General features: G+C 45.1%; 1 protein-coding gene across 1 annotated transcript in view; it reads right to left on the bottom strand.

The window, feature by feature from the left end:
* The window catches only part of LOC124796140 (carboxypeptidase B-like), a 164,664-nt gene that overhangs the window by 71,711 nt on the left and 66,054 nt on the right, over nucleotides 1-26,899 (bottom strand). Inside the window, exon 2 of the mRNA XM_047260232.1 lies at nucleotides 21,992-22,303. Within this exon, the coding sequence (XP_047116188.1) occupies nucleotides 21,992-22,303 (312 nt within the window). The remainder of the gene's footprint in view (nucleotides 1-21,991; nucleotides 22,304-26,899) is intronic.

Below are 26,899 nucleotides of genomic sequence, written 5' to 3'. Positions count from 1 at the left end.
AATGAACGAAAACAAAACTGCGATTTGTATCAGTGCAATCTTCGTGTCGGGGTGATAAATTTTCTCTCTAGATTCACAGTCTTCAAAATCATTTACATGTATCTCAGTGCTGAATACTTACGCTTTAGGAAGATATAATGCTATTTCCAGAATGGGCATATTATTCCAGTTTTTCTAGTCCCTTAGCATGCTTTCATTTATCCATATGTCATGTATTTCACTAATTAGAGGTTGAGCGCCAAATTTTATAATTTGTGACACTATCTCACCGTCACCAAATGAAGCTTCTTTTTCAGTTTATATTCATTTGGATTTGATTTCCTCGCATTTTCCGTGTCCTCTGTTAAAATTATTGCATGCAAAGTCCCACTGTTACGAAAACTGTTTTTTCACGTGATCCAAACATGTTTCAATGGGTTTATTTATTCAGACCTGTGAAATGTGAACATATTTTTAAAATGATAACTATTGTACAAAAATTAAGCATCGAGCAGTTTTTGTTAATTTTTTGTCATTACCTTAATTAATTATGCAGGACCATTTGTACATTATCATGTACTGGTAGCTTGTCACCAGCCAACAAATGACGATAATGTGCATTCGGTTAGCAAGTCAACACATCACCTTATGTTTAAGTGTAATTTTCTTATGCCAGGCTATTTCGCAAGAAAATATTTCTTGTTAGTTACGTTTTGTTTTGGCAGATCCTTTTTCTTTCGATATGTTATGGTTAACAGCAAATATGTGATCGAAATATCTTGACACCAACAAAATTGACACGAACATAATTTGGTTTCAGGTGACAAGCTGTCAGTACATAATGAAGTTCAAATAACTCCATATCATCATATAATGTAAAATTATAGTAAAGAGAAATAGAAATAAAATTATTTTCACATTTCACAAATCAGAATGAAGAAAAGCCACTGATGATGGTATAGAGGTGCTGAAACATGCTTGGGTCGTATGAAAAAACAGTATTTTGCATTAACAGGCAACTGCCCCTCTTGCATTTCTGGTCTCCTTGCTTCTTTCCTTTACTCTTCTCTTGCGTCTATAACCTCCTCCTGTGCTTGTAAATCTCTTGATACGTGGTCTGAATTGATAATGAGCACGTCTTCAAAATACTCTGCCATCATTACAATATTTTTCGTTGTTCTCTGATTATCCCCTATGTTGCCCAAAACTGGTCAGTAGACTGTTGCATAAGAAACGAAAACAACATTTGTCAAATTTAAAACAACACAAAATCTTCAAGACTGGCGATGTTTTAGCATGGACTGTAATGCGAGATGCTTTGAACAGCTTCCACAACGTAACTCTGCCTCGAAATCTGACAGAAAAGCGAGAGAGATTCGAGAGTATGTAAAGTAGAGGAATGGTATATTATCGATGACAGCATCACTAAAGTGGAGTCAATAAACACATTTTTCCGAAATTCTTTCACCAAAGAAGACGAAGAAAATATTTCAGATTTCGAACCGGGAACAACTGCCAACACGAGTAGCTTAAAAGCAGGTATTCTCATCGTATCGAAGAAGGCTAAAATCACTAAATAAAGATGTTTTCCGGTCCAGATAACATACCAAAAAGATTCCTTTCGGAGTATGATAATGGAATATCCCCATACTTAGTAGTCATATGAAACCGCTCGCTCGACGAACGATCCGTATCAAAAGACTGGAAAGTTGTACAAGTCTCACCAATACTCAAGAAATGAAATAGGAGTAATCCGGTGAATTACAGACTCCTATTACTAACTTCGATTAGGAGTAGGATTTTGAAACATGTAATGTGTTCGAACATTATGAATTACTTCGAAGGTGTTATCGACAGTGCCCAAAATTGATTCCATATTTTTAGATTTCCAGAAGGCTTTGACGTTTCTCACAAGGGACTTCTAATCATTTTGCATGCCTATGGAGTACCGTCCAGTTGTTCAATTGGATTGGACATTTTCTGTCAGAAAGGCCGCAGTACGTAATAATAGACGGAAAAATATCGAGTGAAGCAGAAGTGATTTCAGGCGATTCCCAAGGAATTGCTATAGGCCCTCTGCTGTTCTTAATGTACATAGACTGCTTAGGAGACAACCCGAGCAGCCTTCTGAACTTGTTTGCAGATTACGCATCATTCACTGTCTAGTAGAGTCACCTGATGATCAAAACAATTTTGCAAAATGACTTAGACACGACATTTGTATAGTACAAAACATGGTAGTGGACTCTCAATAAAAGTGTGAGGTCATCTACTTGAGTAAAATGGAAATCCGATGAATTTCTCTTACAGGATAATTCACACAAATGTAAGACTGTCAGTTCGACTAAATACCTAGTGTTACGAACAACTTAAACTGGAAAAATCACATTGATAACGTTGTGACGAAGGCAAACCAAAGAATGCCTTTTATCAGTAGAACGCTTGGGAGATGCGACAGATCTACTAAAAAGCCTGCCTACACAACTCTTGTTTGTCCTCTGCTAGAGTATTACTGTGCTTTATGGGATCCAAGCTACACAGGATTCGAGGAGACACGTACATACGAGTAGTTAAAGGGGGATATCAGTGGGGTTTGGACACCCGCGCCCCTCCCCCACAAAATAAATGGAGTTACACACAACCTAACTGCCGTATAAAGAAACTGAAAAAAAATTCATTTTCAGTCATTCGATGATCAAGGGATATGCACCATCACCAGTCAACAAGGCCTTAGATAAATTTAAACTATCGATATTTCGATAGTATTATCGGCTGTCGCCCAGCCCTACTTTACTTCTGTCTTTAATGTCATGGAAAGAGAAGAAAAACGAAGACTTGTACTATGGATATCAAATATAGTTCTATGGTACTTACAGGTATATATACACAAATTTAATGTTATTCAAGAAAATCAGTGACAAATTTCAATCACGGCAAACATTTCTGTGAGTAACTAATATCTAAGAAGTTTGTCTTTCATGTAAAAGAATGGTTGTTTAGTTGATAGACCTGTCTAATCTCCAAACAATACTCTCATTTTGTATGACATGGATAGAGTAAGCAAATACACTGAAACGCCAAAGAAACTGGTATAGGCATACGTATTAAAATACGGAGATCTGTAAACAGGCAGAATATGGCGCTGCGGTCGGCAGAGCCTATATAAGACAAAAAACGAAACTTCCTGACAGGTTAAAACTGTGTGCCGGACGAGGCTCGAACTCGGCACCTTTGCCTTTCGCGGGTAAGTGCTTCGGAATTAAGGCAGTGAGGATGGGTCGTGAGGTGTGCTTGGTAGCTGAGTCGAAAGAGCACTTGCCCGCGAAAAGCAAAGGTCCCGATTTCGAATCTCGGTCCGGCACACAGTTGTAATCTGCCAGGAAGTTTCATATCAGCGCACACTTCGCTGCAGAGTGAAAATTTCATTCTGAAGACCACATGTGTCTGACACAGTTATTAGATCGGTTACTGCTGCTACAATGGCAGGTTGTCAAGATTTAACAGAGTTTGAATGTGGGGTTATAGCCGGCGCACGAGCGATGGGACAGAACATATCCGAGGTAGCGATGAACTTGGCATTTTCCCGTACGACCATTTCACGAGTGCACCGTGGTATCAGGAATGCGGTAAAACATCAAATCTCTGACGTCGCCGTGGACGGCAAAAGATCCTGCAAGAATAGGACGAACGACGACTGAAGACAATCGTCCATTGTGACAGAAGTACAATCCTTCCGCAGATTGCTGCAGATTTCAATGCTGGGCCATCAAAAAGTGTCAGCATGGAAACATTCAACGAAAAATCAGCGATATGGGCTTTCGGAACCGATGGCCCACTCGTGTACACTTGGTGACTACACTATACAAAGCTTTACGCCTCGCCTGGGCCCGTCAACACCGACACTGGACGGTTGATCACTGGAAGCATGTTGCCCTGTCGGACGAGTCTCGTTTCAAATTGTATGGAGGAGATGGACGTTTACGGGTATGGAGACAACGTCATGAATCCAGAGACCCTGCATGTCACCAGGGAACTGTTCAAGCTGGTGGAGGCTCTGCAGTGGCGTGGGGCGTGTACGGTTGGAGTGATATGAGACCCCTGGTACGTCTAGATACGCCTCTGATAGGTCACACGTATGTAAGCATCCTGTCTGATCACCTGCATCAATTTATGCCCATTGTGCGTTAAGACGAACTTGGGCAATTCCAGCTGAGAATGCGATACCCCACACGTCCAGAATTGATATTGAGTGGCTCCAGGGACAGTCTTCTGAATTTAAACACTTCATCTGGCCATCAGTCTCCCCAGATACGAATATTATTGAGCATATCCGGGATGCCTTGCAACGTGCTTTCCAGAAGAGATCTCCGCCCTCTCGTACTCTTACGGAGTTATGAATATCCCTGTAGAATTCATTGTGTCAATTCCCTCCAGCACTATTTCAGACATTAGTGCAGCCCATGCCACGTCGTTTTGCGGCATTTCTAAGTGCTCGCAGGAGCCCTACTTGACATTAGGCAGGTACACCAGTTTCGTTGGCTCTTCAGTGTAATTTTACGAATGTTCTCCATCACTTAAAGTAATTGAAGAATTTTAATTTAAATGAAGGGTACTTTAGTAAAATTTGTGATTGAATTGAGAGATATGGGACGCTTTGTTGTACTAACGGAATTCTGGTTTCGTTTCAGATAAGTTTGGTTTAAAATTTAAATACAATGTTGTAGAAAGGGAAATATAGCTACAGTCAAAAGAGATTTGAACCCATTTAACTTTATAATTTTTTCAACCTTGCGTTAGAAGGTGGAGCTGTGTTTTGTTAGAAATATTAAAATTACAATTTGTATCATTCCTGGATGTTTTGGTTAGATGGGAGAGTTGTGGCTCTCTGAGACATTCTGTTTATCGTAAGTTTACTCACACTGATTTGTACTTACACTCTTTAAGTTGCCATTACCCATCCCAAACTGTGAGTGTACTTAAAACCGTTATACACAGGTCCCATCGTGTGCAGGTAGTTTACTTGAAACGCTTGATCATTTAAGGACGCTGTTCAGAGGCAATGGTCACTCGGACCGGAAAAATAACAGGCCATTCTTAGCTAAATCCAAGAACTGGGTAGTGGATAAAGAAGACAGTGCGTCAAAAAGTACCTTGCTTTTCTTCCCTTCGTTGAAAATATTTATATTAAAATGGCAAGAGTCCTTATTAACATTCAGGTGAAGGTGATTTTCCCCCCACCATCTAAGATTTTGGACGTGCTGGGATCAGTGCGGGATAGCTTGCTATTGCGGGAGGCGGGAATGTACAAAATACCTTGCAAGTGTCTCATGACCTATATAGGACGAAGAGCATGCACAGTGGAAGAACGCCGCAGAGGACATAAACGTTGCTCTCGCCTTCTGCAATCCAGAAAGTCTGCAGTTGCGGAATATTGTATCTCCAACGGACATTCAATGGAGTATGACAACATCTTCTTGGGACTCCTTTATAAAACAATCCGTTGTAATACGCATCGCGGAAAATCTAATGAACCGTGACAGAGGCTACCAGCTGGATAATGGACGGAATCTAGTCATATCCGAGATTTTCTCCAGGCGGAAACGCCAGAATACTCCTATGACTGCGGCGAGCGGCAACGCCGAAGACGGCTGATCTCTGGAGTGCCATCAGCGAGGGCGCTGCCGCCGGGCGGTGTGGTCCTCGTGTCACCGTGACTGACGCAATCGCGGCAGTACTCTCAGCGCACTACTTAAGGCAGAACAGAGAACGTCTTCGTCTCCCCCTCCCGGATGTTGTACTTCGCTGTGACATCTACCCTTCCTTCCAACTGTAACCTGGCCTTGTTCCCTCCCCTCCCCAGAGCCCCTTTTTCCTCTCCCCTCCTCCTCGCAGAACGGATTTTCCTCTTTTCCCTTCCTGAGTCCCAGCACCCCCTCCTCAACTGTGTCCCTCCCACGTCCTTCCCTCCCCAGCCCTCTTCGAGGCGCCCCCGCCCATCTCTCCCCCTCTACCCCCTCTCACTCCCTACTACCCTTCTCCCTCATCTCCATGCCCCTGGCAGATCCTGTGTTTTGCTCATCGTCATCAGTGTGCTACGTCAGTGTTGTGTTTGGTACTGTTCTCCTGTGCGTCAAGAGCTGTGATTTTAATTGTGTGCTGGACTTGTACTGTACTGTACTTGTACTGTCAGTGATCGTTATGTGCTACGCCGTCCATTGGTGCTTTCGTGCTGCAGCCATACTTCGCCTTCTGATCTTTTAATCGTCCCAGAGTGAGGTTTCTTCTGCACTATACTTTTTTAGGGTTTTTATCTCCATTTTACAGGCGCCCCCTTTTTGTCTGTACTCTTCCATTATGTTTCCCCTTTTTTTATATTTATGTTGGCCATATTTTTTCCTTTGTAACTTTAAACGTCTTCTGTTGTGTCATTATTGTCTTTTGGCGAAGAGCAGCGCATATGCTGCAGCCAGCCCGCCCCAGATGGGGAACTGAAGTACAGTAAAGGAAAAAGGAAACAAAGAATCGTCTTCGTCAGTCTTCGATGGCTCGCCTGAAGATGACTGGCAGGTATCCATTTGAAAAATCGTAGAGTGAAGCTTACGACTACCGGCTGCAGTCCCGACATTTAATTCGCGGGGAAAATTTTAAATTTCGCAATGGAATTCCTGTTTCGTTATCACGATGCTTGCGACGTGTATACATATGGGTCCAAGTCTAGTGACGGTGCAGGTAGTGCCTCTTGTGTGCACTGAAACCAACGACGAAGCCTATAAAAGTTGGGTCCAAACTCCACTCTTAAGACAGCTCAGTTGACTGTCAATTTGGGAGTCCTGCTGTTCGCACAGACGACCACAGCATACACAATAGCCAAAATCTCTGTTGTATGTCAGCTCTACAACTGTTTAGAAACCATTGTAATAATTGTACCAAATCCGTAGATGCAGTAATTATTGATGTTGTGTCAGGTGCAGAGGAACTGTCGCAACATCACGATTGTTTGTTGAAAGGCCACTCTCAGATACCTGGAAATGAACAAGTAGATGTCCTAGCAAAGCAAGCAGCTCTGCATGTAGCTATTAAATATGATAAACTCCATCTCACAGATATGACACCCGTGCTTAGAAGTTGGTTGGCATCGGACTGGCAAGAAGAATGGTAGAGAACTTTTAAAATGAAAAGCAGTATTACACACTCATCCATCCCCCCAAGAGCACCACGGCATAATAAGGCACAAGTATCAAGGAGCTTCACGACGATTATAGCATATGTGAAATTGCATCACTGGAAGTTCTAAAAATACTTCTATCGGCTCAACCTAAGTGTGTGAAAAAAGAGAAGATCCGGACCATATACTTCCATAATGTCCTCGGAATATATATCACATAAATGTAATTCCAAGTAATCTGTGGGTACTTGGTCATTAGCTCCAAATGGCTGTAAGCACTATGGGACTTAACAACTGAAGTCATCAGGCTCCTACACTTAGAACTACTTAAACCTAACTACCCTAAGGACATCATAGCCATCCATACCTGAGGCAGGATTCGAACCTGTGACCATAGCAGCAGTGCAGTTCTGGACTGAAGCGCCTAGAACCTCTCAGCCACAATGGCCGGCTCATCAGTTCCTAAGCAGCCTCCAACCCCTGTTAGCATCCCATGATATAGCAACATTAAATGAAACAACAAGTTTACTGTTACCAGTCACCGTTTTATTTATTTCTACGACGCGTCTCAAAGGTTTAAACCTCCATCATCGGGTGGATTTATATTAGTTAGTATGACATTTGTGTGTGTGTGTTGTGTTACGATTTTTTGGAGGAACTTGTGGCTCTGCCTCCAGTGGTCACAGGTTCCTTTTGCTGTCGTAACACATCACATTTATAGTGTCGCATTTGTAAACGCCATGGTCATTGGAACTGTGGTCCTAGGTTATGTTCATGGATGAGTCGAGGTATAGTCTGAACAGTGATTCTCGACGGGTTTCCATCTGGCGTGAACCAGGAACCAGATACCAACCCCTTAATATCCTTGAAAGGGACCTGTATGGAGGTCGTGGTTTGATGGTGTAGGTTGGGATTATGATTAGTGCACGTACACCTCTGCATGTCTCTGACACAGGAACTGTTACAGGTAAAGTGTATTGGGACATCATTTTGCACCAGTATGTCTGCCTTTTCAGGGGTGCAGTGGGCCCACCTTCCTCCTGATGGAGGATAACGCACGGACCCACGGCCCCACGGAGCTGCCATCGTGGAGGAGTACCTTGAAACAGAACATATCAGGCGAATGGAGTTGCCTGCCTGTTATCCAGACCTAAACCCTATCCAGCACGTCTGGGATGCTCTCGGTCGACACATCGCTGCACGTCTTCAAACACCTAGAACACTTCAGGAGCTCTGATGCGAGAGTGGGAGGCTTTACCACAGCAGCTGCTCGACCACCTGATCCAGAGTATGCCAACCCGTTGTGCGGCCTGTGTACGTGTGCATGGTTATCATATCCCATATTGATGTCGGGGCACATGCACAGTAAACAGTGGCGTTTTGAAGCACATGTGTGTCAGGACGGTTTTCTCAACTTATCACCAATACCGTTGACTTACAGATATGTGTCGTGTGTGTTCCCTATGTCCCTATGCTATTACCGCCTGTTTTGTGTAGTGCCGCGTTGTGTGGCACCACATTCTGCAATGATCCTTAATTTATGAGCATGAGTGTAGATACTGCATGTTCAATCTCAAGCTGCTGCCAACATAATTTTTCTTTCCTGGGTAGCAAAGTAGGCATGGGGAGCTTCCACTAAGAGAGATTTGCTCTTTGGTATCACCATGTTAAGCTCTCGTAAGCTGATGGTTCACTTCTGTATGTTCTCCTTAAATTACAACCACCACAAGGGTACTGTACGCGAAATACTTAGCTTGAAGTACGCACTTCCCATTCCTTGCCAGGTAATATCTGTTGTTTCAGACTAGAAGGAGTCCTATTTTCCGTTGATTTAGTTAATGAAATTGGGTAGATCACTTGATTACACCATGGCCCTTTGTCTTCTGCGTTAGATTTGTGCTTGTGGTGCCTTAACTTGAGACATTCCCACATGTACTAGGTTAAGTTGAGAATACATGTGTGTGACGTGTACAACTGATATTACAAGCTTTTGAATTCTTTTGTACAGACAAGCAGGCAATGTGTAAATACATTGATCAACCACTGTCGCCAGCGATCCTCATGGTCGCAGACTAGAAAGACAATAAGGAGAAAACGTGTTTGATCCGATTTCGGTTCAGGTTAACGCGTGAGGGATTGTGTTATTATATCTAGCCTGTGACTTGTCTCCATTTCTTGTAGATCTTATTTTGGAGGGGAAATATTTTACGAGGTTTGCCCAGAAACTAATGCACCGCATTTGTTTTCTTCAACAATCTTTATTGAACGTAATGAGAATTACACACACGAAAGAATGGTGTTTAATGTACACACACTATCCCGTTGTACAGCCTTCCACCAGCGCGAAACAAGATGTAATATATTGATTATTCCTCGCTACTGTAGTGTTATCTTGAAGCTGTGAGAAATAAGGACAGGCGTTCCTAGGCGCGGAAGCATAGACGATGGTGAGGTTAGACGAAACTAGGAGAGATATTGTTACATGAAATAAACAGTAAGGGGAGAGCCTTGCGAAAATGCAGACGCCTTCAGACGCGGTCCCAGGGCGTTAGTTACTATTCAGGGAATTAACATGTAACTTCATATATCGTCTAGACGCTCTAGTAGGTTGTCACCGTAGAGCTTTGTAACCAACAGTCACGTACTAGTGTATAAAGCCAGCTTTAGAACAGAAACGTAAGTAGACCCACAAGGGTTAGAAAGAAAGCGAAAACGCCAAAAACTGTTGACCTAGCAGTCCCTACTCTGGGGAGTTGCCAAAGCAGTTACGCGTAGCTTTCAGCTGAACAATGTTGATACCAAATACGGACTTAGTTAGTGCAACTGCATTAACATCCCCGCCTTAGGAGCAGCAGAGGGGAACTAACTAAACCATGTTTGGCAGGCACCTGTAAGAGACCTACGGGATTGGCTGGGTGGCTTTGAGTGGGAAAAACAGTGCCCCCATGCGACTCTTTAAAACCCCTAGATTCCGCATTTTGGCAGAGTTCTCAGTCAGACGATCCGGGCGCCGATTCCGCGTCCGTCGACTCCAGCCTCGGTCCAGCTCCGCGTAAGTCTACTGTCTCTCTCTCTTGGAGTTCATTATGTTTTGTTTTGCTACTAAGTTGTTGCCTTAAGCTGCTGCTAGTGTTTGCTACTGTGGTTCGCATTCACTCCTGGGACTTCCACTGGCTTCAATTGTAACAGTGTTCATGCTTTTTCTAACTCTAGAAGTAGCATCCATTGTATCAGTTAGTCCTATCTGCAATAAACAACTATTTCAAAATCCTGTTCGTCCAAGAGTCTCCACAACGTGTTCCCTACCGAGTGTCACCACCTGCATTTCTAGTAAATGCCTGTACCAGTGATGGCTTAGATAGAAGAAAACAATCAAATGCCTTCACTGTGAATTGTCCTTCTGCCTCCTGCTCTGTATCGCTCGGGAGCGCAGACTGACCAGCAACCCCTTTTTCCCTCTCCCACCTATGTTAGGACACGACAAATGGCCTGAATGCCCTGTCGGTACAAATCCTTGTCCTGATGGCGGAGTCAGTGCAAGACTGTGTGAATCACCTCCTCATCGTCCTCAAAATGTCTTCCACGAATGGCATCCTTCAATGGCCCAAACAAGTGGAAGTCCGAGGTGGCTAGATCAGGGCTGTAGGGTGGATGGGGTAAAACTGTCCAACACTGTTTTGCGATGTGTTCAGCAGTCCTCAGACTTGTGTGGGCCCGAGCGTTATCGCATTGCAGCAAAACATTTCCTGGGTTGCTGTGGTGCCAGAAGCGCGTCTTGAGTTTTGTTAGTGTGTTGACATATGCTTCTGAATTAACTGTACCGCTTCTTGGCATCTCTTCGACGAGAATCACACAATCACAGTCCCAGAACAAGGTGATCGTGACCTCACTGGCGGAAGCAGTCGCTTTCAATTTTTGTTTCTGAAACTAATGTTGCATATGTGAGAGTCGAGAGAAATTAATGTTCGTAAGAGACCAGCTTGTTTATTAGGGGTTAATGAGAGAGATAACTATTTCCCGCTAAGTGCTGGTCTTAGAAAGACTGAAGTTCATGGTGTTCAAATAAGTAATAGGTGCGTCCAGAACCAAGTATTCATTGACGTCATATTTTCACTGTATGACTGCCATCATCAATGTGGCGTAAGTAGAACATGCTGTGTGCCTGCTATAAGACGGATGTGGACAATCATTCCTTCAGTGCCTCACCGCACGAAGCCTTCACTGAAGATTATCTTAGCATTAATCGTTCCACGATCACCATAAAATTTGGTCTCATAATTACTGAGGACAGATGTTCAACTGTGATACACTTTTATTTCTGTTTCGTGAAAGATACGCAACAATGGCTGGACCTCATATACACTGGCGAAAAAAAAAAAACGCAACGCCAAAAACTAATTAATGTAGAGTAATGAAATTGCGGAGTAGATTTGTCTAGGTAACATATTGAAGTGTTTAACATTGCAAGATAGCAGATGAATATAAACGCGAGATAAGCCATTGAAACGCGTAATGCTCGTCTATTAATGGCTGGTGTGGCCACCAGAATGTTGAATGCAAGCATGCAAACGTGTTGCATTGTGTTGTACAGGTGCCGGATGTCAGTTTGTGGGATGGAGTTACATGCTTGTTACACTTGGTCGGTCAATGCAGGGACGGTTGATGCTGGTTGTGGATGATGCTGGGTGTGGTTGTCGTCCAGTGATGTCCCATATGCGCAGGACTTGAGAAGAGCCGGTGATCGAGCAGGCCAAGGCAATACATCGACTCTCTGTAGAGCATGTTGGGTTGCACCAGCGGTATGTGGACGAGCGGTATTCTGCTGGAAAACACTCCCTGGAAAGCTATTCAAATGGTTCAAATAGCTCCGAGATCTATGGGACTTCTGAGGTCATCAGTCCCCTAGAACGTAGAACTACTTAAACCTAACTAACCTAAGGACATCACACACATCCATGCTCGAGGCAGGATTCGAACCTGCGACCGTAGCGGTCGCGCGGTTCCAGACTGTAGCGCCTAGAACCGCTAAGCCACCCCGGCCGGCAAATCGGTACAGGTAATGGCACAGAACAACTTAACAAATGTTACAATATATTAAAGACAAACTCTCAAAGTTTTTGAACAATGTTTATAAATGGTCTACGTGTCCAATCTTTGTCACACGGCGCATACCTAATCGATGGTCCAATTCTGCCCATGCAGGACGTTGCACATCAGGAGGGACGGTAAGGACACCTGCAGTAATGCGGTGTCGCAACTCTTCGAGATTGTGTAGTGGAGGTGTAACACGCAAGCTGTTCATGAACGGTAGCTCAACAGGGCGAATCACGAGATTGACATACACATTTGCAGCCAGAGTGCGTGGTGTAACCACGAGAGTGCTCCTGCTGTTGTAGGAAATCGCACCCCAGGCCATAAGTTCGGGTGTAGGTCCAGTGTGTGTATCAAGCAATCAGGTAGACTGTAGGCCCTCAACTGGTCTCCTTGTAACCAACACCGATGCAAAACCAGTTTTCGTCAGAAAACACAACACACCCCCGACTATGCCCTCCACTGGGCTCTCCCTTGACACTACTGAGGTCGAAAATGGCGGTTGTTTGTGGTCAGTGGAATGCAGGCTAAAGGGTGTCAGCTCAGAGCTGTCCCTGCAGTAACTGATTTGTAACAGTTCGTTATGTCACTGTGGTACCAGCTACTGCAAAAATAATTGCTGCAGTTGCAGTACGATGCGCCAGAGTCATACGCTGAACACGACGGACTTCCTTCTCAGTAGTGCCACACGGCTGTCCGGAGCCCGTTCTTCTTTCGACGGTACATTCTCTTGAGCATCACTGCAAACAATCATGTTCAGTGACCATATTCCTATCAAGTCTTTCTGCAGTTTGAGGAAGCAATATCCACCTTTTTGTATCCCTATCATACGACCTCGTTCAAGGTCAGTGAGGTGTCGATGAATGCGTTTTTGTCGCCATAAAGGCATTAAGTCGGGTGATGCTGAGGGAATTAGATTAGGAAATGAGACACTTAAAGTAGTAAAGGAGTTTTGCTATTTAGGGAGCAAAATAACCGATAATGGTCGAAGTAGAGAGGATATAAAATGTAGACTGGCAATGGCAAGGAAAGCGTTTCTGAAGAAGAGAAATTTGTTAATATCGAGTATTGATTTAAGCGTCAGGAAGTCGTTTCTGAAAGTATTTGTATGGAGTGTAGCCATGTATGGAAGTGAAACCTGGACGATAAATAGTTGAGACCAGAAGAGAATAGGAGCTTTCGAAATGTGGTGCTACAGAAGAATGCTGAAGATTAGATGGTTAGATCACGTAACTAATGAGTAGGTATTGAATGGAATTGGGGAGAAGATGAGTTTGTGGCACAACTTGACTGGAAGAAGAGATCGGTTGGTAGGACATGTTCTGAGGCATCAAGGGATCACCAATTTTGTACTGTAGGGCAGCGTGGAGGGTAAAAATCGTAGAGGGTGACCAAGAAATGAATACACTAAGCAGATTCAGAAGGATGTGGGCTGCAGTAGGTACTGGGAGATGAAGAAGCTTGCACAGGATAGAGTAGCATGGAGAGCTACATCAAACCAGTCTCAGGACTGAAGACCACAACAACAACAATGTGGTGTCACCGCCAGACACCACACTTGCTAGGTGGTAGCCTTTAAATCGGCCGCGGTTCGTTAGTATACGTCGGACCCGCGTGTCGCCACTATCAGTGATTGCAGACCGAGCGCCGCCACACGGCAGGTCTAGAGAGACTTCCTAGCACTCGCCCCAGTTGTACAGCCGACTTTGCTAGCGATGGTTCACTGACAAATTACGCTCTCATCTGCCGAGACGATAGTTAGCATAGCCTTCAGCTACGTCATTTGCTACGACCTAGCAAGGCGCCATTACCAGTCACTATTGATGCTGTAAAACATGTTCCGTCAAGAGCGATGTCCACCAATTGTGGATTAATGTTAAGTATTCCAGCAGCTACGTACGTTCTTTGCTACTATAAAGTCCTTGTCCTGTTCCAGACCTCACGCAAGCCTGCGTGAGCTTAAACGCGTGCCTTTCGGCTTCCTCATACTGGCTTGGCTGTCTTGCCAAGCCACAACAAACAACACCGAAGGCATTCTTGACTAACTTCAACTCACAGCATCCACTCTCAAAGGTAATTAATGTTTACTACCGTTACTGAGTTTCTTTCTTAACCAACCTGATTTGCATCTTCTTAGTCGCACTGCTAGCGCCACCCTTATGCGACTGGTGCCAAATGTAAATAGACATAATCTTTCCCATATAGAGACACACGTGCCAACTATGGTTTATGTCTCATAGCTCCCTCTTGGTGTTGAATTTCTTTTCCACCAATGTATAAGTGATAGGTCCCACCTCGCACTTGTAAACATCACATACACTCCTGGAAATGGAAAAAAGAACACATTGACACCGGTGTGTCAGACCCACCATACTTGCTCCGGACACTGCGAGAGGGCTGTACAAGCAATGATCACACGCACGGCACACCAGGAACCGCGGTGTTGGCCGTCGAATGGCGCTAGCTGCGCAGCATTTGTGCACCGCCGCCGTCAGTGTCAGCCAGTTTGCCGTGGCATACGGAGCTCCATCGCAGTCTTTAACACTGGTAGCATGCCGCGACAGCGTGGACGTGAACCGTATGTGCAGTTGACGGACTTTGAGCGAGGGCGTATAGTGGGCATGCGGGAGGCCGGGTGGACGTACCGCCGAATTGCTCAACACGTGGGGCGTGAGGTCTCCACAGTACATCGATGTTGTCGCCAGTGGTCGGCGGAAGGTGCACGTGCCCGTCGACCTGGGACCGGACCGCAGCGACGCACGGATGCACGCCAAGACCGTAGGATCCTACGCAGTGCCGCAGGGGACCGCACCGCCACTTCCCAGCAAATTAGGGACACTGTTGCTCCTGGGGTATCGGCGAGAACCATTCGCAACCGTCTCCATGAAGCTGGGCTACGGTCCCGCACACCGTTAGGCCGTCTTCCGCTCACGCCCCAACATCGTGCAGCCCGCCTCCAGTGGTGTCGCGACAGGCGTGAATGGAGGGACGAATGGAGACGTGTCGTCTTCAGCGATGAGAGTCGCTTCTGTCTTGGTGCCAATGATGGTCGTATGCGTGTTTGGCGCCGTGCAGGTGAGCGCCACAATCAGGACTGCATACGACCGAGGCACACAGGGCCAACACCCGGCATCATGGTGTGGGGAGCGATCTCCTACACTGGCCGTACACCACTGGTGATCGTCGAGGGGACACTGAATAGTGCACGGTACATCCAAACCGTCATCGAACCCATCGTTCTACCATTCCTAGACCGGCAAGGGAACTTGCTGTTCCAACAGGACAATGCACGTCCGCATGTATCCCGTGCCACCCAACGTGCTCTAGAAGGTGTAAGTCAACTACCCTGGCCAGCAAGATCTCCGGATCTGTCCCCCATTGAGCATGTTTGGGACTGGATGAAGCGTCGTCTCACGCGGTCTGCACGTCCAGCACGAACGCTGGTCCAACTGAGGCGCCAGGTGGAAATGGCATGGCAAGCCGTTCCACAGGACTACATCCAGCATCTCTACGATCGTCTCCATGGGAGAATAGCAGCTTGCATTGCTGCGAAAGGTGGATATACACTGTACTAGTGCCGACATTGTGCATGCTCTGTTGCCTGTGTCTATGTGCCTGTGGTTCTGTCAGTGTGATCATGTGATGTATCTGACCCCAGGAATGTGTCAATAAAGTTTCCCCTTCCTGGGACAATGAATTCACGGTGTTCTTATTTCAATTTCCAGGAGTGTATATAAGGTGGTGCACCTTAGATATACTAAGAGGTGGGTTTCGATGTGTCATAATGAGATTAAGCGACAGTCAAACAACAATAAGAAGCAATAGAAAAGATTAATAGAAACAAAAATAATTGTGACACCTCGTCTCATCTTCATGTGCTTTGTCTCACGCGACATTATCGTGATACCATTTCGCAGCTGAACAATGTTCATTCATACACGACGCTGCCAATGTGGCCGTGCAGTTCTAGGCGCTTCAGTCTGGAACCACGTGACCGCTCTGGTCGCAGGTTCGAATCCTGCCTCGGGCATTGATGTGTGTGATGTCCTTAGGTTACTTAGGTTTAATTAGTTCCAAGTTCTAGGGGACTGATGACGACAGATGTTAAGTCCCATAGTGCTCAGAGCCATTTCAACCATTTTTTCGTGGCCCCACAGTATGGCTGTGTGATGTTGGGGCACACTAGTGGTCAGTGAAATCCTCGGTAGAGCATGTGTGGCACTAGCTCAGTCCCAGTACCAGCAACCAGAATACCAATGACCACTTACAACACTTGTGGGACAGAAGGGCAAATACCGCTTCATGACGTCCTTCCCAACCGAATCGGGCACGCATCCAGGCCGTAAGCAACGGCCTCCCTCTCCACTGATAAGTGGGTTCATACTACCAAACTTCTTTGCAAATCTGACTCGATTTCATAATCACTGAAGTAATACCACAGTCCATCTAAATACGTAGTAGTAGTAGTAGTAGTAGTAGTCGGCTGATACTCGTATCCGAGTTTTCATTTCTCTCCTGAGATTCGCTTTGTCACGGTTCAGGCGTGGAAGTGTCGTTGATGGCTTAGCAACGACGTCATACAGGAGACACAACTACATATCATAAATGAAGACGGACCTACACCTACATACAGAGGTGCAGGCGGATCTGCCACCAAAATCGATATTACTCTGGCGAATGACAGAACATTAGGACGACTGCAAAGATGGACCATACACGACTCTCTGACCACAAGTGATCACAACATAATAGAAATAAGTCTCACAACAAACAATTATCGCACCACACACAATACAACACACTTCAACTTTAAAAGAGCGAATTGGGACAGACTACAACAAATTGTTCAAAATGAGAGTATACACAACATACAGGGAAGCGTGGACTACAGAGCACACAAACTGACACAAATCATCCAAACAGCACAAGAAACAGCAATACCTACGCACACACACAGCAAACAACGGGAATCACCATGGTCAGACGAATTAACCAGACTCAAACGTGACATGACAAGGAAACGAAAACTATACCAGAGGACATGGATACAAAGAGACAAACTACTAAGACTAGCTGCATATAGGGAAGCCAAAGAACTCTTCAAAAAGACATTATTTCAGACCAGGAAACAACATTGGGAGAGCTACTTGACCACACACACACAACAGAATATCTGGGGGGAACAATACAAGATCCTGACAGAAAAAATAAAGACCCCATTGGCATTAAGCACGCTACGGCAGGATGACGGCACAATGACAGTGGGATGGAGAAACACAGCACAATATCTGCTGAACAAACTCCTCCCGGAAGATGCCACAGACTCAGACACACAGGAACAGATCACACTCAGACAAGAACTTCATGAACAGTATAACACCGACGCCGTCACCTGTCCCTTTGCGCACGAGGAAGTTGCGGTAGCGATAAGAGAGCTAAAGAATAAAAAAGCACCTGGACCCGACAGGATCCATGCAGAAGTGCTTAAGAGGCTAGCACCACAGATCACCCCATACTTAACAGAACTACTAAACGACGCCTTAAGGCTAGGCCGTGTACCGACAGTCTGGAAAACCTCAAATGCAGTCATCATACGAAAATCATCAGACAGAGACCAATCAGATCCGAAATCCTACAGACCAATATGCCTCATAAACACCATGGCAAAAATCCAAGAGAGGCTACTGTGTGACCGCTTGCAGGCTCACAGAACCCTACTTGGAATGAATCCCCACCAGTTTGGATTTCGGAAAGGGAAAAGCATCGATGATGCAATAAACAGAGCTTTAGAAATTACACAAAACACAGATAAAACATACTCTTTGGCAATCATGATAGACATCGCAGGAGCATTTGACAACCTGTGGTGGCCAGCACTGTTTTTGAGGTTACGCCAGATGGAAGTACCCGCAGCCCTATACAACAGTCTTTTAGACTACTGCAGAGACAGAATAGTGGAATGGCGCGTGGGCAACCGGAAGGTAATAAGGAAAATTACCAAGGGATGTCCGCAGGGATCGATCTGTGGACCCATCTTCTGGGAAATAATTTTTGAACCTCTCCTGCAACTGCTGGAGGAGGATATGAGGACAGACGGTGCTGTCGCCTATGCAGATGACCTACTGGTGGTTATCTCAGCAAATACAAGAGCCCAGCTAGAGGAGAAGGCGAGTGGCACACTGCAAACAATAACACAATGGTGCAACACAAACAAGCTCAAGATAGCGGGCAACAAAACAACATACACACTGCTCAAAGGGCAACTCAGACGCAATCCATCTATTAAAATACAGAACAACAACATAAAGAGAATGACGGTAACCCGCTACTTGGGCGTATACATAGATGAGAAGCTGAACTTCCATGAACATATCAGAATAACAACAAACAAGGCAGAAAAATTACTACATAAACTGGCAAGGATTAATTCAGGACAATACAGACTTCCTCTGTCAGTCACACGAACTTACCACTGCGCACTCTTCGAATAAGTGCTAAGCTTTGCGGCCAATACATGGGCGCACAGACTCAACCTCGCCACAAACAGAACAGCGGTTAGGCGAGGGCAGAGAAGCGTCCTTCTGCGACTATCGGGAGCCTTCGGCACTACATCAGTTGAAGCACTGTGTGTCGTGCTAGGAATCTTCCCGATAGATATCACAATCAAATATCGGGCCGCTCTGTACTGGTTAAAGATGGGTAGACTAGACCAGGTCAACATATTGACTGGTTCCCCGCTGAACAATAAGCGGGACCTCAAAAAATGGAAAATCGACACATGGCAACAGGAATGGGGCACAAGTGATAAGGGACGGAGAGTCTATACATTTTTTTCCGAACATAACGGAAAGATTAAGAATGAAACATGCCGATCCTAGCCGCGGCATGGTGCATTTCTTGACTGGCCACGGACCTTATCCCACGCACTTAAATCGCGTGAGTCTTAGAGACACATCAACGTGTACATGTGGAGGTATGGGAACCCCCGAACACACAATCCTATTCTGCGGGAAATACAGACAGCACAGGAACACACCTGGGATACAACACCTACAGACAGAGGAACACATATACGATGCGATCAGAACACCTGAACTTTGGGACATACTGAACGCACTAACAGACAAAATTTCTGACGAATGCCACAAAGAGTACAGGAACAGAAGACCACACAGACAATAAACCTATATGCAGCACCCAGACAGACACCATAGTGTGGAAGAACTAAACTAAGTCTCAATATAAAACAACTGACATGCAATAGACTTACATAAGTAGACCTAAAACTGACAATAGATTAATGTATAAAATTAGACATAAACAGTGTCGGCGCACCGTCGCAATTGCCATCAGCTACCACGGCACTCTAAACCTGTATACAAGTAACCAGATAGAACATAAATAGAGATATCAAACGCCATAAATAGAATAGAATAGAACTTCCTAGGCTAAGGTTAGGGGACTGAGGATCAGAGGCTTGAAGATAAATCCCAAGGCGCTCATCCTCAGTCCCCTACGGTGGTGGGACCATCATCTCTTCCTTTCCTATCGTCTTTTCTCCTCTTCAGACTAAACTATTCCTTGTATTTCCTTCTTCCAATTCAAAATTAATTTTTGTAAAAATTTTGTTAAATCGGTTTTGGGAAAGCTGCCAAAGTAAAGAAAGAAATAAGATAAAAAAAAAGAAAAAAAAGCACAGACCCGCCTCCACGTGGTGGGACACGGGCAACGGTGCGACCGGATGCGGGAACTGGTGTGAGTTTCATCAACTACATCAGTGTCCGCACACCGGTCGTAGCGGCCAAGTGGTCAAAATAGACCCACCTTAAGCACTTAGGTGGTGGGTCGTAAAATCAGGGCGGCAAGTGAAAAAAAAAAAATATCCAATCCTAGCGTAGAACAGGCGGCCACAGACATTACAGCTGATGGAAGGAGGAGGACGTGGCTGAGCCTGGAGGTGTTTACGTCTCCGGCGTTTGTCATTCCCCATTCTTCGACGTTTCAGCTCAAAGTTTTGAAGAGCATTTGAAGTAACTGAGCGCCAGCGACTTCGATCTTCTGCTGTTGTGGACCAGTTACTCGGATCGATGTTCAAGTTTTTCAGATTTTTCTTGTACTGATCCTTATAACGTTTGAGAGGGGCACCTCGTGGCCTTTTACCTGTACTCACTTCGCTGTACAGATTTTGGCGTGGAAGTCTGTCATTTTTCATCCGCTGGACATGTCCGACCCATCTGAGTTGATGCCCAATGATAAGAGCTTCCATGCTATACATTTTTGCTTTCTCAAGAACAGCCGTGTTGGATATGAAGTCATCCCATTTCAGGTTCATGATACATCTTAGCTAATGTTGGTTGAAGCGTTGTAGTTTCTTCAGATCACAGCAATATAACATCCAAGTTTCGCAACCATATAGCAGGGTGGAAATGACTACAGCTTTGTACACCATCAGTTTGGTGTACAGTGTTAGGTCTTTATTCAGGAAGACACGCTTGATGGCGACAATTGTGGAGTTCTTCAAGTCAGCTGGTACCTTGCGGGTTTCCCACATTAATAGAACGAGTGAGAAGAGTCTAGTTTTTAGAGGCAAGCCGCCACCCTCAATAAGCTTCATCAGGATGCTGTCAGGTCCAGGAGCCATCCCAGGTTTCAAACCCACCACGCAGAAAATTCAACATAAGCAGCCTGAACAACAAAAACGTTCGCTCACACTTCCAAGACATACTGTCTGAACAACTTAACAAAGCTCCAGCAACCATAGATGATGTCGAACAGGAATGGGCCACATTAAAGAACATCATAAAAGAAACTGCTGAGAATGTCGTTGGTTTTACTGCACGGAAAAGAAGTGACTGGTTTGATGACAACCAAGGAGAAATCCAAGCCATCATCAATGCAAAGCGGGATGCTTACCTATCCCTTGCTCAAGATCCGTCCTGCGCAGAAAAGAAAGCACTCTTTCAAGAACTCAAGCAGAAATGTCAAAGTGAAATGGCTCTGAGCGCTATGGGACTTAACTTCTAAGGTCATCAGTCCCCTAGAACTTAGAACTACTTAAACCTAACTAACCTAAGGACAGCACACAACACCCAGTCATCACGAGGCAGAGAAAATCCCTGACCCCGCCGGGAATCGAACTCGGGAACCCGGGCGTGGGAAGCGAGAACGCTACCGCATGACCACGAGCTGCGGACTCAAAGTGAAATACGAGCAATCAAGAACAAATGGTGGCAACAGAAAGCCACAGAACTCCAAAATCTTGCCGATGCAAGGAACCTGCGTGGCTTCTACGCTGGTATAAAAGAACTGTATGGACCTATCCGCTCCTCATCAGGAACACTAAAAGCTGCTGACAACTCCACCATTCTTACTGAAGTCAGGACATCTTAAATCGTTGGAAAGAGCACTTCAGCTCACTGTTAAACCGCCCTTCTACAGCCGCTGGAGATTTTCTCAAAAATGTCCCCCAGCACCTTCCACAACAATGGATGGCTGATCCTCCAACTTTTCAAGAATTTTGCAAGGCACTCAAGTAGTAGTAGTAGTAGTAGTAGTAGTAGCTTAATCATCCGTAGATCTCTTTTTACAAGAATATAGGGCGTGTCCAAGTATTTACAAGTTTAGATCAATTTTAAAAAAAGTTCCTTTCCACCTCGTCTTCCCGTTCTGTGTAGTTCACAATAAATTTCTGTCAGGCAGTCTATTTTCATGACGACTGTTAAGCAGAGAGCTACACCAGCCCTAGCGGTACATTACCGTTGTGAAGGTGTACTCGTATCCATCAGGGTTGAGCACCGGTATGATGTGCCAGTCGATGCTGTCTGTGATGGCGCTCTGCGTCGCGTTCTCGACCAGCTGGTGGATGACGTAGAGAGCTGCTGCAGGTGCGATCCACTCACGGGCATGGATGCCTGCGTCCACCAGGATCACTGGTGCAGTGCCGTTGGCGCCAGTTCCAGACGACACCTGGATCACATCGATGGGCCGACCCTCGTACGTCTGGCCTATGGACTGCACCGTCACCAAGTTGGGATAGTTCGATGCCAGGTCTGAGAGGTACCGCCGGATCTGTAAGAGCACACTGGGGCATTTAGGGGGGGGCAATATAATTGCCTTTGAGTCACCATTCATTTTACATCGACCAAAGATCGACTTAAGAAATCGATTGACATGGAATCCTGTGTTTCAGACTGAAAGCCATTTGACCATGATACCCAAAATTTTCACACAGTAAAACGTAATTCTGACATAATTTTACAGACAGTTACGTCCAAGACATCAAATTACTTGAAACTGTTCGTCACTTCTCATATCAATATTTTTGCTTGTATTTGTCACCAAGTGACCCAAATTATTGCTGTTTGTTTCATTTTGAGAAGTTACGTGTAGCGTCAGGGGCGTACTAAATTTTGTAGAAAATCAGAAACGGCTTTCACTCGTGGTGAGATTATTGCTTTCGTGGAGAGGAGGGCAGAAGGGAGGTTGGTATCATCCTCTATGAGGAAATTTCTCCAAGCCTGCTCCACTGTTTTTGACACTTAAAAAAAACGGATTTTTAGCAGTTGAGTTATCACAGTCGAAACAGAAGCTCAAATTACGTCGATTCAGTCAACTAGTAGCACATAAAATACAACACTTTACTCAAATCAAACAATGGAAAATTCAGGATGGAACGTAACAATACGGCAGTGTGGTTTCAGTTGCCTGGTACTGCAGTTGCGTTTGAGTGTGTGTGTGTGTGTGTGTGTGTGTGTGCGTGTGTCTACGTCTATTGTTGAAAAAGGCCTTAGTGGCTGAAAGCGTTATTTATGAGAGTCTTAGTCTTTTTGTTGTACTTATCTGTGACTCAGCATCTTTACAATTTGTTACAATGCCTTACTCAATATTAATTAATAAAGATGTGAACACAAGTACGTCGGTAACTTTCAAAGCATACTCCTTTGACAAAATCCGACTGCATTAATGTACGCCCTACATCAGGTACCATTTTATAGTAAATTTAGGTTTGTTAGATCAGAATTTATGGGAAAGTGCGATGGAACATTGCTTTAGCAGCCAGTGGCCAGTGGGTGCAATGGCTCAAAATGGCTCTGACCACTATGGGACTTAACTTCTAAGGTCATCAGTCCCCTAGAACTTAGAACTACTCAAACTTAACTAACCTAAGGACATCACACACATCCATGCCCGAGGCAGGATTCGAACCAGCGACCGTAGCGGTGGCGCGGTTCCAGACTGTAGCGCCTAGACTGAGTGCGATATGTCAACATTTGGGTGAAGACAATGATCATGCGCAAGTATTGTGAGGCAGGCTAGTCTTTAATGGTATAACTTAACAGTGTAGTGCTAATGCACACTGAAGGCCAGGTGATACCTACATTACAGGTTTCCAGTGGTTTTGCTGACTACATGATCAGGATCGGCGCACTGAGACAACGAGTGCACTGTGATCTGATAAGGTAAATAAATCTTGATTTTGTATCACAGTCCAGGACTCAGGAGCCACGCCAGCTGAAGAGGCGACACAGAGCCACCAGCTACAGTCGCAGGTTCGAGTTTCCACCAGGGTAGCAGCTTCCTGCACACTGCACTTGTGGCCAACAGAGCAGCCGCCCTTGTGATCAAGTGGGTCACATCCCGGATACAGCAGCCACCTTCTGACAATTCGGAGAGCACATCTCTTGCCACTCTCCTTGGCCACTTGGGTACAATAATTCATCGAAGAAGACAACGTCTGCAAGATTCTCGTAGGCACTGGTGATATCGGTACTGTGGCACATGCAGCATAGCCGTGGGCCTGTTATCAAATGCAGACGTCAGTAAACCAGGGTGCCAACATGTCTTGCTGCCAGCTGGATGGACGCTAGCCACTTGCTGACTGACCACCACCCCTTTCGGGGAGGGGGGGGGGCAGGGCAGGAGCGTGAACGCCTCCCCACCACACCACAGAACCAATGTAAAAGCTGGAAATAAAGTGTTAATGAACACGGCCGCTTTTTCCTGGGTCTCACTGGACTGCCATCCAGTCTCACTCCTCAGTCAGCCAGCCCTCTCACAACATAGCCTCCCCATGCAAGTCCCAGGCTCGGATATAGTGGTGTCAGATGTACTGATGTCGCCTTCACTGGGCCTCCACACATCCTGGACCACGATCTGTAGTATCAGCATGGCGTGGCAGAGTGAGTGAAGCAGCTGTTACTTTCTATATGTGTGGCAGGCATGGGATCTAAGAAGGAGTACCATCAAGACTTGGGGGTTATTTTGCTTAGACCAGACGAACAGGCTGAAGTGCCTGAATTTCGTGGCAATGGCTAAGAGCAGTATTAAAAACCTGTGGGGTGTTCACAGTGCAGTCTGCTTGGGCATTCCACACAGTCTTTACCTGTAGCTTGTTTCATGTGTCATCGTTTTGGACATGTTGTGAAGCAGTGTAGAGATTCTTGATGTTGATGATAAGGCACAAGGTGTAAGTGGTTTCGTTTTTCAGTTGGTAGTTATTTGTATTTGTATTGTGTATAAATAAAGGATACAGTTGTTGCAATGCAGAGTCAGAGACGCAGGGTGTTCATGGGCTGGAGGCAGTTCACACATTGGTTAATGAGGTAGCGAAATGGAGAGTGAAAATACGGTCGTCTGAGGATGTGGTGTTCATGGAGGATCTGCTAACATCAGCGAGTATTAGGGGTTGGTCCGATAACCATTTATTGCAGGTACCAAAGTTTCTTTTAATAGGAGATGCACAGAAGAGTTGAACAATGAAGAGACGGTTGAGAAATTCAGAAAGGGACTTCTGCAGAGGTGTAAGAAGCAGAATAGCGACGTTTTTGGGAACAGATGAGCGCTATTACAAAAATGCAAGAGGAACTTATCGAAGGTTTTGCTGACAGAATGAGTAAAGTGAATGTACAAATATATGAACTGACTCAGAGTGATGAAGTGAATAAAGTTTTACTGTAGGAGGCCGAGCAGAGGACGCATTGATCCTTTCATGTGGGACTTATTACCAGATATGTCGAGGGCTTGCACAAAGGGGCGCCTAAGGATCTTCATTCGGCTGTGAGATCAGCAATGGAGTGTGAGGAGAATGGTGTCGATAGGTATTAAGGGTAAGTGTGGTGTATTCTCTGCAAATTTGAGGTCTTGCAAATGTGGGCATGTTCAGCAATGCCATCAATGATGCTGGAAAAGGGGTGATATGGTTTATCAACCGCATTATGGTAATGATAGTAGGGGTCGACAGGAGGGAAGCAAACAGCTGATAAATGCAAGTGGGAATCAGTTGTCCTTCTTAAGGTTTTCCCATTAGAATTAGATGCAACACGTACTTATGCAAATATGGAATGTGCAATAGTGGATGTGGTGAAGGGAGCGAAATAAAAGTTATTATTAGACACATGGGTGCAAGTGTCAGCCACCAGTAGGGCCCTGTGGGTCGGAGGTGATGGAACCAACCATGCTATGTGTGGGGGATAATGGTATAAGACCATAGGGTTGAAGCAGTCAGGCTTAAGCAATGGATGGAAGTAGTGCCTCATGTAAGCAAGGGTTACAGCGTGATCCGGAGATCACGCTATTTGCATCAACATCATTCCATAAGTGACATTCAGTGATATGTGGTGAAACTTAGTGGGAAGACATTCCACCTATGGTAAGCCGTTGGCAATGTAGATCTGTCTTGAGGTGCATCCATGGTACTGGGCAATGTGATGAAACCACATACAAATCTATTAAAGCTTGATTCACATGTAATAACAGGAACGTCACTTTGGGTAAGCGTGTAGCCACACTTGCCACTCGATAAGTTGTGCATAAGAGACCGGTCGATGAGATAATGTATTAGATTCAGTGAATTGTTTGGTTAAATGGAGTATTGTATGTATATGGGAGAAGGAGAGTGGAAATACTATCGATATTCACAGTTATGGGGCCAAAGAAGCAAAGTCGACAGAAGGAGATGTTGACAGCAAATCTGGACATTTTGGTGAGGGGAACTAATGCACAGAAGGTGTAAGCCATAAACCACTACAGAATGCCACTTAGACTGCGTTACATGTGAAGGTGGAGCATACAAAGGAGGTGCAGAGAACACTAATAGAGGGGCCATAGCTGGAATTTGAGGGTTTCTTTTTTCCTCATAACCCATTGCCTGCAACGCCTGTTACACTATACAGAATTCAGACAGGACGCTACAAAATACCTGGCCATTTTCAGCAGACTCTGGATGAGTTTATTGACCATCTGTTTGGGTTGAAGCTCCACCAGCGTCAGCATTATCTTGTCAATATAACTGCGTTCTCAAGGGACATGCAAGAACACAACCTCTGAGAGAAGCATGTAAGAGGTTGCAGGCTGCATATCTGACAATTGGTACAGAGAAGTGTCATTATGCAAGAGGATGCAAGTTACTTAACCCATGTGATTAGTAGAGATGGGGCGAGAATGGATGCAAGACTGATACAGGCAGTGCAAAATTTACCAGTGCCAAAGACAAGTAAAGAGCTACTGTCAGTTTTATTAGAGAAAATTTGTAAATGGCTTCACTGATATAGTGCAGTCACTCTTTCAGCTGTTATAAAAGGTGTGACATTTGTGCAGATGGTGCAATGAAAGGATGTTTTTAGGAGCTGCAGAGAGTTTCGAAATTGAGTCCAGTGTTGGTGTCCC

The sequence above is a fragment of the Schistocerca piceifrons genome, chromosome 4 (genome assembly GCF_021461385.2).
Source record: "Schistocerca piceifrons isolate TAMUIC-IGC-003096 chromosome 4, iqSchPice1.1, whole genome shotgun sequence".
Classification (NCBI taxonomy): domain Eukaryota; kingdom Metazoa; phylum Arthropoda; class Insecta; order Orthoptera; family Acrididae; genus Schistocerca; species Schistocerca piceifrons.
Note: the sequence above shows the minus strand (reverse complement) of the source record. Positions and strands in the feature narration are given on the sequence as shown.